Source organism: Physella acuta, unplaced genomic scaffold (assembly GCF_028476545.2).
Source record: "Physella acuta isolate Inbredline_101_S28 unplaced genomic scaffold, ASM2847654v3 ptg000102l, whole genome shotgun sequence".
Taxonomy (NCBI): Eukaryota; Metazoa; Mollusca; class Gastropoda; family Physidae; genus Physella; species Physella acuta.
Genome location: NW_026731622.1, coordinates 183,296 through 196,694, shown reverse-complemented (window position 1 = coordinate 196,694; position 13,399 = coordinate 183,296). Strand labels below are relative to the sequence as shown.

The window sequence follows — 13,399 nt, the reverse complement described above, 5'->3', positions numbered from 1 at the left end:
CAAAATACTTAATTTGTAGAACTTATTAATATTAAACAGTTGAAGTTGACACAAAAATGAACACACAACTAATTGTTGCTATCATTTTCGCTGTGTCTTCTAATAATCTAAGTAAGTTAACTATGTAAATTAATTCTTCTTTTATCTAACCAGCAAATATGCATTATTCGTTGTACAGTTAGTTTTTGCATTTAATAAATACAATAAAAATATTTTTTTACCTTTTTTTATATTTCAATTTTAAAAGTGGTGGCATCTACTAGCAGCACCCAAAAGTTTTACATGGTAGATAACTCCAGCCTGACCATGTTACAACTGAAGAGTGACGTCCCTGTACTAAACCTGCTGGGCTGTGCTAGACTATGTGTAGACAGTCCTCAGCACTGTTACAGTTTCATCTATCACACGGTGTCACGTCTGTGTACCACAGGTACAAGTTTAACTCGTTCTGGTGAATGTTTTAATCAATGGTAGTGCTTAGTTGCTCGGTCTTTTAGCCAACTTTATACATGTGTTAATTAGAGTTTGTGCTTACTTACTTGGTCATTTAACCATCCCGATACAATTTTTAATCAAAGTTAACGTCTCGGTGATCTCACAACTATCCAGTATTATTGGCACTTCATTAAAATATTAAACAAAATATTTTTGATATAAAATAGCTAATTTCTCATATAAAGTAACTTTTATTGTTTAGAAGTGAGTATGAACAATGTATTTTCTACCAGGGACATGGTTGGTTGCATCCACGAATACTTCAGCCAGGAACGATGGTGTCCTATACTCTAATGGCGCCTACTGCAGCAGTGAGCTAGGATTTCAGGTCATCAGCCGGGGCTTGACCACCGTCTGTGTGTGGCTGTCGTCTGTCCAGTTGGGCTATATAGCAGCCAGGGACCAGTGCAAAGGTCACGCTCATAATTATAGATATGTTGAAGTCAATGGAAGTAGCAGCCTAATATTTAATTCTTTATATATGTGTCACACACACACACACACACACACACACACACACATATATATATATATATATATATATATATATATATATATATATATATATATATATATATATATATATATATATATATATATATATATATATATATATATATATATATATATATATATATATATATATACAATTAAGTTATGCAAATCTTTTTAACTTTTTTAAATCATTGGTATTCATAAAATAACAAATGTTTCTTGTAATATCAGCTAAAGGTGCACATCTTTATACACCTAAAACGCAAGAAAAGCTCGACATTTTTCTAAAGATTGCACTATCAAAATCTAGCCTCATTTGGATTGGACTGAATTGTTTTGCCAAAGTTTTTGAATTTGTTTGGGAAGATGATGGCACTGTCATGCAGAAGTCCTGGTGGACTGTTTTGTTTCATGCAGGTGAGTTACTACCGGCTACACACAGATCATTACACAACTTTTTAATTTATCTTCTAGAATTATATATATATATTATATATCTTATCAATGTTTTAAAATGTAACTCTTTTACTTTTAAGAACTTTTAAAACAAATTTGCCTAGAAAATAACAAAATTTAGCAGCGATGAATTTTTTTTTTCTTAACCCATCTACATGTGTGGCAAGAGTTGTCAGACAAAATATACATTAAAAAAAATAGAATATACAATTGGCAAATTCTGCTAATTAGAAATTAACATATATTAACATCGCTCAAAAACATCTTCAAAATATATTTTATAATTCGGAGACAACTTAAAACATTACCTATCAACAACACTTTGCGAAAAACAAGTTGTATCATGTACATCTATATACTACTAAAACTCAAGTTTGTTTACATGTTTGAATATGTTTCTGTTTTTTGTTTGTTTTTTTTGTTTGTAGAGTTCACGTGTTTCTATGTTCTCAGCATATGTCGGGATAGTGTGGTCAGAGCCATGCTCGACCGGAATCGTTTTTTTTTTAATTCAAACAAGTCTGAGACTTGGCGGGACACTGGGCAGGTGAAGTAGAGTTCAGTAGAGTTTTTAAAATATAAAAAAACGTCTTTTTGAATGTGGGGTCTGGTTATTTTGGGATGATAAGTGCTGACAGACGTAATGTCATTTATGGATGACCCCCCCGAAACCCACAGTGATCTAACTAGATAACGGGTAGTCTAGTTTATCAATAAAATACCACCAAATCTGCATCAATTATAACCATCTTTAAAATATCACAAACTTTGTATCCTGCACTACTCTTATGTCGAAGCAAAGTCTGTATCTTGTTTAATGCTAATCACGAGATGACTAACCCTGCACGCTGTATTATGCCAATGTCTAATCCTGCAAGCTGTGTTATTCTATTGACTAACCCTGTATCCTGTATTATGTAACGGCTGACCTTGTATCGTCTTCTACAGGTGACCCAAACAACATTGGCGGGAACGAGAGGTGTGTTTGTTATCGCCCCAACTACGCCCCGGCTATTGATCTTGAGTGTACTAATCTAGGGCTCTACCTCTGTGAGATCAGCCCGTCACTAAGAGTTCTTTAATATATATATATATATATATATATATATATATATATATATATATATATATATATATATATATATATATATATATATATATATATATATATATATAGACATAAGGGTAGCCAATTTTTGTGGCTGAGCATCTGTTTTGAAAAAAAAGTACAATTTCTGCCATTAAAAGACAAATTGCAATTGAAAAGATTGAATTAAATTATATCTGTGGCAAGTTTTTATGAGTAATATCTACCAATTTATAGCTGTAAAGTGTTTCTGGATAACATGGATTGGCATTTTCGCCTTTAGCGCCTCAACTACGCCTGGTCCGCACCTAACCAAGCAGTAGCCAGCATCTATCCTAGCTCTACACCGTGACTTGCTAACTGTAGTCGACGCCTCTCTGACACCTTTCCCGAGCCAAGCATAACTCTTCTCCCCTAAACCTAATCCATGCCTCCACTAACCATAACCCACGACTTCGCTAACAACAGTGCGCGCCTACCTAATCACAAATCCACGATTTCCCTCGTTCGAATCCAAGATTCACCCAACTCCCCTATCTAACGTCCACGTCTCTCTACCCATAATTCGGGAGCCAGACGTTTTCCCGAAAGACAATTGCCTGAATGCCTTTTGTCCGAAGGACAATTTCCCGAATGGACACTTGCTCAAATGCAATAAATGCCCTAAATTACACTTGCCATCCGGGCGTTTATCGCATTTGGGAGAGTGTCTTGAGTTCGTATCCGGGTTCAAATCAGTTGAACGTACCTGAGTCTGAACAGCTCTGATGGGTACTTACGTTTAGGAAAAACGACGGCTGGGCATAGTGCTGACCAAACTTTCCTTTCATATGCCGTCCTACCTATCCCTACCCAGCATCTCTTGATACTGTACATCCAGGGTCGGTAGCCTATGTAAATCCACTGAAAGCTTACACGAGAAAACATGGCATTAAAATGAATTCGGCGATACTATGAAGTGTCTTAGTTTTTGTTTAAAACGACAAGGCAATGATTGTATCGGTGGAGCGTGTCTGCAGTTTTTCACCTATTTAAGTCACGTCACGTGGTCCAAATAAAGTGAACTGTGTGAAGATATGTAACTATAGCAAAACTACTCGTGATATGCAATGCTACATGTAAAAATAACACACACACTATATATATATATATATATATATATATATATATATATATATATATATATATATATATATAGGCCTATATATATATATATATATATATATATATATATATATATATATATATATATATATATATATATATATATATATATATATATATATTAAATTTCAAGAAACCTCAACTCTTTATAATTTTTTAAAAATGCGGTTAATAATTAAGTTGTGTAGAATTTTCTATATGACGTGTGTTATTTATTGTTTAGGCAGCTTTCTTAAATTTGTCCCGCCTCGCTCAAGCTAATACAGCCGCCTTAATTTCTCTTCTCGTTTCTTCAAGACCAACCAAACAAAGCAACTGACTCTAATGTAGAATTTCTAATCTCCCAAACCACTTACAACATGTGTAGTACGTCACAACAAACAACCTACCTAAGACGTGTCATAGGTACGCCAGGAAACGTAACCCTCCGCTACATTCATGCAAGTACAGGACTGCTAACTCTGTCGACATGACATATGGTTATGTCCCCTGCTAAACAGGAAATTGTACGCGTCTTGTCTTTTCGGGTATTTCTTGTGGCGTGTACACAGAAAAACGGCAAACATTTCATTTCCAACTCAATGGTTCTCAAATCAAGCTATAAGTAGCACCATTTTAAAAAAATGAAACAATTAATAAAGCTAAAATAATTTTTTATTTTTATTTGTTTTAATGACCCAATTTACAATAATTTTTTTATAAAATGGGTGTCGCAAAAGCGAATCCAGTTATGTTAAGTGTCGCATATATTGGACAGTATGGGGATCTCCGCTCTTATTTATGCTTTGGACTGAATAATTTATAAGCAACTGTTAGTTGACGTTAAATTGTGTGGGTTTTTGTTTTAAATGTCGTAAATTATTTATGTTCGTCTACAAAAGGGGGATAGTGGCACACTTATGTAACACAGATTTAATTAGTATAAATTAATGCAGTATGATATGGCCCGCTTCATGAAGGGGTTTAAACAGGTCACCAAAAAGTTACAGTAGATCAGGATTGCATTTCTTTAACAGTAATGCCACATTTGTCATATGGAATCTTTAAGATCAGGCAGACAATGATTCTGGTGCTATCATCAGAGGGTTTGATTTAGAGCTGACAGCTCTGGCTCTGCAGGCTTATCTAACCATTATTGCATTCTAATGCCAACATTACGGTTAGTAAAACAATCCGGCACTGTAGTTTGCGCAGACAGAAAAGTGGGCCAAATAATTTTTCTGCATATAAACGTAGAAATACAAAAGACATATAAAACAAGAAATATGCAATAGTAGCTTCATTTTCATAATGACATTTATATATTTATATTAATATAAATATATATATATATATATATATATATATATATATATATATATATATATATATATATATATATATATATATATATGTGTGTGTGTGTGTGTGTGTGTTTGTGTTTGTGTGTGTGTGTGTATGTGTGTATGTTAGTGTGAGGCGAACCCTCTCCCCTCCATCCCAACCTCCTTTATCCAATACACAGGACTAGACTTAAAGCGTATGGAAGTGTGACTTAAAATGTAAATATGGCACCATGCTACCCAGAAAACTCTACAACCAACTTTTGTGGAATAAAACGACAAGACATGTACAGTCACCGTGTCGCCGCAGGTGGTTGTAAAACACATGGGTGGGTCAGACAAAATATGACGTCACTCTGCAACGGAATAAATCCCTTTGTGTCGTCAGGCCAGAAAGTGATGAATGGCTGCTCACCTTCCCCCCCCCCCCCCCACTCCCCACCATACACCTTCATGTAGAACAGGTGTTGACTTTCAAAAGGGTGACGTTTTCATAGTGTCATTACACTTAGCTCGGAATTGGTCTTTAAATTAGTCCTGACTTGTCGAAGTTATTGACTTATTATTGACTTGTTTTTTCTAGAAGGAATTTATAATGCTTAAGCTAAGTGCTGGGATTTTAATTAGGCATCTCTAAGGTTTTAGTTGCAACACTGTCGACTGAAGGCTTCTTTCGGCATATAACTCTTCATCTGATGGACAAAGCAGGTCGTTTTGTATTTGAGAAAACTTCCGATACTAACACATATTTCACGAAGTTGTATTGCAATGAAAACAAGCTGTTAAAGGCTGGATATGGCGGCCTGTCTGGTTTTTATCCCATCTCTATGATAGGATTTGAACGACACCTTTTGGCAATAATGCGGGACGGTGTGGCATAGGTGGTAGAGCGCTAGGCTGCTGACCCGAAAGTATCGAGTTCGTATCGCTTAATTAGGGAAGTCAAGAAACATATGAACTCTACTTATCTGCCCTATGGATAGTTAGGTCTAAAGAGGATTTCTTACTTTTTAGCGCAATTTCCATTCTGGAGAATTGCGTTTATTAACCCGTCATTTCTGGATGTATGAATGTATGAATCAGAGGCGTAGCGACCCTTCCCGGCGCCCGGGGACATACTTTCAATTTGGCGCCCCCCTCGGGAGCAAATTTTCGATTTGCACCCCCCCCCCCTTCGAACTTTTCATTTGCACCCCCCCCCCCCCCTTAAACTTTCGATTTGCACCCCCCCCCTCAAACTTTTCATTTGCAACCCCCCTCAAACTTTCGATTTGCACCCCTCTGGTATGAATGAATAGATGGATGGATGGATGGATAGATGGATGTGTGTCCGCAGCTTTAAGTCGTATCTCCTCCTCAACGAAGCAATATCGATGACTAGTTCCAAAAGCAATTATGTTAAGCAAATTACGAGGATGAACATAGGCCATAAAAATTCCGGGTTTCTTTCATGGATTTCCCGGAAAAGCCAAAAAAACCTCGAAAAAATGCAGTTTTTGGCCCATATCTCGGCAACCAGACCACTTAGCAACTTGAAACATGTACCAATCGATTCCTGCCATAATTTAGAACAATATTGCCGAAGAAAGTTTTCAAAAATATCCTTTCGTTCGGTCATAAAATATTTTTTGAATGAATTAAAATTTGGACCGAATTAGTAGGCATATTTATCCAACCACACCACACGCGTCATCACGTTCAATAGCTGCGCCATCACGTTCAATGATTGCGTCATCACGTTCAGTAGGCGCGCAATGGTTTTTAGTCATGTAACTCTGTTGTAAATAAAACATGTAAAATACTGAAAAAAAATTAATAAAAAACGTTTTAATAACTAACCTATGGTTTTACTAACCCTGCTCTTGATTTACGCTACGACAGAGCTATTTTTAGATAACATAAGGAAATTGCGCTTAAATGTCACTAGACTTTTTAATTAACTTGTTTACTTTACTTACCTAGGAATAACCAGATTAAAACCAAATTTTTTTTTCAAAACGCGCGGATGAACTTCAACAACAATTATTTTAGCCCTAAGCCGAATGATTTTAACTAAATAATATGTGGAAAACTCATACGTGAAACTTTTATGTAAGAAATGTGTCGACATCTCTCCTAAAAACTAATTAAAGACTAATTAATCACTGGAAATCATTTACAAAAGTTTAAGCAACGAGCAAATATATTTACTGCGCATGCTGAAACCAAGTGACAAAAAGGATTATAAAATCCTTTTATCCCTCATGCCACGACAACATGTCCAGTCAACAAGATGGCAGGATAAAACAGTTTATATGATATGAGCCTAATCCCAGCCATAACCAAGTCAGAAGGGAGGTAACTCGAATACAGGGAGACAACATGCCAGGGCTGTGAACCACAGGCGGATGAATACAGTCTAGATTTCGGACAGTTACCTTGTGGAAATATATAAAGCACTACTTGTGTTCCTGTTTACAGTGACGTTTCAGAATTGTATGCCAACGTGAGAACATTCGGTGGGGTCTATATTTGGAACACGTCTTAAAGAAAGTAAAATTTTTGGACTTACGTTCTTAAACACATTGTATTTGATGTTGCAGGTTCCAGATTTTTAGAATTAGGTTGCACATACTTTAACGTATAGAACAGGTTTTTTTTTGTGTTTGTGGTTATACGAATAGACTTCGCTCTGAGGGTTTGTTCAGCTCAGTTACATCCTCATCAAGCTTTACTTTACTTATTGATTTTTGGGGTTAAAACATGTGTTTACATGTGTTTATAGTTTTTATCACTTCCTTAAAGTGAAGACTGAGTAATAATTTTCATATCGGTTGTATGTATTGTCAGGTAAGAGACATATCCAATGACACACATATTGTAAATACGTGTGCTATTTTAAACATAACGGCTAAGTAAGATGTGAGAACAATTAAGAACACCCAAAAAACATTTTTTTAAAAATCCTTTTATTTAAAGTTAATTGAAGAAAAACTGAATATTTTTTTTAAAAGGTTGAGCCCTAACCTATATAAATAAATTTGTTACTTATCGCACAAAGTACCATAAGATTACATAACCTGTTAATAGCATCAAAACATCGACCTAACAAAACACCGTAATTCTACTAATAATACTATCTAAACATTATTTGTGATGCTACCATCTAAAGCTACCATCTAGCGCTACCCTCTAATGATATCATTTCATATACCATCTAATGATACCATCTAATGATACCATCTAATTATACCATCTAATGATACCATCTAACGCTACAATCTAATGATACCATCTAATTATACCATCTAAAGATACCATCAATTGATACCATCTAATTAAGCTCATTTAGCTCTGCGGATGTTCTCCTTTAGCTCATGTTTAAAGGTCCTTATCTGTAGGATGATTCGAACAAATACGGTTGAGCGGTTGTGGATATCATGCCTGACCTTGACCTTTGCACTTGGTAAGTAATTAAAGCAATTAATTCATCAAACACAGAACGTTTGTTTCTACACAAAAAATATTGACTGGTACATAATAGACTCTTCTATTTTCAATCGACTCAAACTTCTTAAAAAAAGTTTCCTTTTGAAACTGACGGTAAGTGAAGTAGAGTTAACCTGTTTCTTCGCCCTCGGCATATAAGGGATAGTGTGGTCAGCACTATGCACATCCGGCTTTACTTTTCTATACGTGAGTTAGGTACCCAAACTCCGTACCTAAGATATTTGCACAAAATGTACAGTAGCACTATATTTTGTAATTAAATGATTGGTTTGTTCTACCCTCCTTTCATAACTTAGCTAGAGCTAGTGCTGAAAGGTGAACCATTCGCAGGTAATAGTATTGAGGAAGGAGGGTGGGGGGTAGGGTTTCATACGCATTCCTTGATTTACCACAATAGGATGACTCGTTGCCGACGATTTACCGCATGTCGTTCGCCACATATATGTATATATATATATATATATATATATATATATATATATATATATATATATATATATATATATATATATATATATATATTTGAACACAATGAGCTCTATTTTGTTTGTCCATTGGGCTGTCACGTTCGAAATGTGAACTTTACTTTTACCGGCAAAACTAAGAGTATACTTTTATAGCATCATTATGATAGAAAATACAAGAACTAAAGGCTCACTTAATTCAAGGTTTTTGAAAGGCGATAATTCACCCAGAGTTGCAGTTAATATTCATGTATATGTTCCGGAGTGAAAATGAGATTTGAATGGTTTTGTTCTTTTAACACAGTACGGTTGATACACGTTCGTTTTGTGCATCAGTAAAATTTGTACGCATGCTTTAAATATTAAAAACAATATTTTTTTTCCTTTCAAAATGTGTTCGTTAAATACACAAACGAATTTGGAGGAATTCGGTACTTCCAAAACGGTTAAGAACCATTTCCTTTATGGGTGTATGTGTGTTTGTGTGTGTTTGCCCGTGTGACTATAGCGGACTGAAGAGAGTTGGTGTAGGCCAGGGGTCTCCAAACTACGGCCCGCGGGCCGGATGCGGCCCGCGATGTCCTCTCATCCGGCCCGCGGCGATCTTTTTGTCCAAGGAAAAAATGTTTGTTAGTGATGGCTGAGGAACTTTGCCCAGACATACCTGGAAGAAATTGGCCGCCGAACTGAAATTTAATAGTTAATGCGGCCCTCGGACTGAAAAGTTTGGAGACCCCTGGTGTAGGCATAACCGGGCTACAAAAACGGAACCTTATTTCTAAATAATTATGAGTAATGAAGATGACCAGAAATGATGTGTTGCAGGTTGTCCGTCCACCTGGCATGTCCATGATGACGGCTGCTACCAGTTTAACGGCGACACGCCCAGAACATTCGATCAGGCCACAGTCGCATGCGCGGTAAGTCCTGACACAACTGATCCAGGTTTTTGGTACATTTAACTGACAACAAGATCACTTCAGCTTACATATCGGGTGGTAGCTATTTCACTGAAACGAATACCTGGCCTTGACATTGGTCATAATCACGTCTTTAAGTCTTGTTGTCACGTGATCAAGTCTCAATACGTCACGTGATCAAGTCAGGTCTTATATTCCTCTCCTGACAGTGCCTGATTGGAATTCATGTACGAAATTTCATTTTTATAATCTTACGCTTTTGAAAACTATACTTGACAAAAACATTTTTTTTAACTTAACAACAGGCGTTGTACTCCCTCCCACTAAAGCCCCTTCCCAAGACAGGCAACGTGCAAAAGTTAAAAACGTGGGCTATGGATAAACCCATCTCGGGTCTTTAACCTTCGTATAATGCGTACACCTTTCGTCCCAACTTTCGTACACATTGGATTTATGTACAAGCCCAGAGGCAGTGGCAAGTGGGAGGGTTTAATTTGAGCCGCATATAATCTTGTCACTTAGAGGGATTCCTGGTGACATATTTTACATTTCATTAGGACAAGTCAGTGTCCAGATCTATTTTTATCATATACACTCGGCTATGTAAATAAATTAATGAGCTTGGCTGTGTGATTAAATTAATGACCTTGGCGTCATGATGTATGTGTATGTTGTGTCATTCGTCTGTCAACAGCGCTACGGAGCCGGGCTAGTCAGTGTGACAGACAGCAGGGAGGATGAATTTATTGCCAGGTGGCTCCAGATCAACGACCCTAGTTTGTAAGTCCTCGCACATATTTTCATGGTTACTTCCCTTCACGGCACAACCAATATTTTCATGGTTATTTACCTTTACTTCGTCACAAATATTTTCACTGTTACTTCCCTTTAAATAATCGCAAGTATTTTCAGTTTCTGCCATGTAATTTAAAATATGTTCATAGATATTTCCCTTTAAGTCATCTCAAATATCTTCCATTTAAGTCTTTGCAATAATTATCATTGTTTCTTCAAACTGTTCAAATTAAATTATCGAAAATATTTTCATGGTTACTTCTCTCCAAGTTACTTCAAATATCTTCACTGTTTCTCCCAAGTAAGTTATCCTAAATATTTTTCATAGTTACTTCCATTTAAATTGTTAAAAATATTTTCGCTGTTTCTACCAACGAAGTTTACGTCATCCAAAGTGTTGTCATGGTTACTTCCCTTTACTTCATCGCAAATATCGGCATTCTTACTTCCCTTTACAAACGATGAAACACAACAGTCATTTGAGTTAGTTCCTTGTAGAGTGGGGTCATTAGAAAGGGGTCTATTAAAGTGGGATCTGTCAGAATAGGGTTCTTAAGGCGTCGGTTAAAATGTGGTGTGTAAGAGTAGGTTCCGCAACAGTGTGATCAGTTAGTAACTTTGATTCTGTACATGTGGATTATGTGTAAGAGTGGTTTCTGTGTAAGAGTGGCTTCTGTGTAAGAGTGGTTTCTGTGTAATAGCCAAATATACAATTAAGAAAACAACACCGTATTTGAAGAAAGTATGAAGGCGAGAAAAGAGCTATAAATATATTTTTTTTTCCTGACAAGGCTGACATTATATAAAGCCTTCCTGCTTCCACTGTCAGTTTTCTTCATCCCCTGACTATAAAACAATTACGATAATTATGTCAGTTCTGGGTGTAGTTGAACTTTTGGTGGAGCTGACCCATAATACGTGTTGTAGTGTTTTCATTTTCCTTTTTACTCTTTTAAATCATGTCGTATACTTAAGTCTATATTGTATTTGAGTTGTGTATCACCGTATTTGATATGTGTGTATGTACGGGCCGCCAGTGTAGCAAATATGCGATGTTTCACATTTCATCCAGAGTTTCTTCCAGGCATCTCTACCGGGGGGAGGGGGGGGGGGCGGCGGAGCCTACCCCGAACGAGATTGATTTTATATAGTAAACATACACTTTTACTAGTGTCCGGCCCCCCCCCTCCCCGAAAAATGTTGACCGCCCCCCCACCCCCCCCACCCCCCGAAAATATCAAGGGCCCCCAGAGAAAAAAAGTCTGGGAGAAACACTGATTTCATCATATGCCGGCCTAGACTTGAGGGAGCTTACCCTCCCTCCCCTCTCTGGAACTAGTAAAACGTTCGGGGAGGGGGGGGGGGGAGGGAGAATGTTGTCATATCTTAATACAGCAGTACCTCGACATACGAGTGCCCCGACATACGAGATTAAAGGAACAAGCTGTCGAGCTTACGCATGTGTTCTTGTGAATTACATTTGCTGTGTACATGTTAAAAGTTATAGCCTATTTTATTGTGAGGCTTGTAGTTTAATTATGTTGGATGAAAGTATCTTTATGTGTTATGTTAATTAACGTATGCAGCCAGATATGTGATTTTTGTTGGATGTCGCACGTCAGAAGTTACTTTGCAGACGATCTTGGTACACAAGCGGCAAGCGAGAGGCTGTACAAAATGGCGGCTATGCTCTGACGTGGCAGGGCACTGGCGATGACGTCACTTCCCCAGATTTGCTCATGCTGAACGAGACGCAGTCGAGTCTCCTTTCTGGTGTGATTGTCTACAAACACTTCGGTAAGTTTGTATATGTTCCTTTATCTTTTAAAAATACGTCTTTATTCAATACCCAAGTGCCCAACATTATGTTTTAAAAACAATAAGCTACCCGCTTCTAGTATGTACTAACTTTTAGTTTTTCGAAAACCGTTTGAACCACAATAGCTTGTCCACCAGTGACTTTATTCGAGTAGTGTCTGATTTCAGGTAGCATGTGTATGACGTCAACCATTTGTTGTTTTTTTTTTAATTCATAGAGTAATTAATTTCAATACCAGTTAGACTCGCTATTGTTTCCCTATGTAATAGTTTTGAATTGAGCTTTGGTTAGAAATTTCGTATACTGCACAAAAATGCTGTTCATTTTAAATCAAATATTACACCAATTCCATTTATTTATGTGCCTCAAAAGTATATACCCTCTGATCAAGTTTATCATCAAGCGCTAGTATAAAACAAGTTAATAAAAAGTCTAGTGACAATTTAAGCGCAATTTCATTATGTTATCCATACCAATTTTAAATCGAGATAAATCATATATTTAGCAACGGTGCCCAAATACTAAAACATGTATATTAGTATTTGACTATGATTAAAACCCGCCCTCTTGTTTGTAAACATTAGCACGTGGAAAAAAACGAGCGACGCGTAGCTCGCCTCTCTCTCTCTCTCTCTCTTGCCGTGCGCAGTGACGCGAATGATCCCACGTCGCGACAGGCTAGCCTCCCGTATCAGTCGAAAAAAAGGGGGAAAAAAGCCTACACGATGCTCAGTTTAAAAAAGTAGTAATTAATTTTTTGTGACCGAACGATAGGATATTTTTGAAAACTTCCTTCGGCAATATTGTTCTAAATTATGGCAGGAATCGATTGGTAGATGTCCTGTAAGGAAATTGCGCTAAAAAGTAAATACAATTTTTAGACAAATAGGCCA

At 36.8% G+C, this 13,399-nt stretch overlaps 1 protein-coding gene across 1 annotated transcript in view; it reads left to right on the top strand.

Annotated features, from left to right (window-relative positions):
* The first annotated feature begins 282 nt into the window (after window positions 1-282).
* The window catches only part of LOC131930994 (contactin-2-like), a 32,639-nt gene continuing 19,522 nt past the window's right edge, over window positions 283-13,399 (top strand). Inside the window, exons 1-6 of the mRNA XM_059287672.1 lie at window positions 283-430; window positions 729-908; window positions 1,222-1,407; window positions 9,798-9,892; window positions 10,587-10,672; window positions 12,324-12,484. Of these exons, the coding sequence (XP_059143655.1) occupies window positions 283-430; window positions 729-908; window positions 1,222-1,407; window positions 9,798-9,892; window positions 10,587-10,672; window positions 12,324-12,484 (856 nt within the window). The remainder of the gene's footprint in view (window positions 431-728; window positions 909-1,221; window positions 1,408-9,797; window positions 9,893-10,586; window positions 10,673-12,323; window positions 12,485-13,399) is intronic.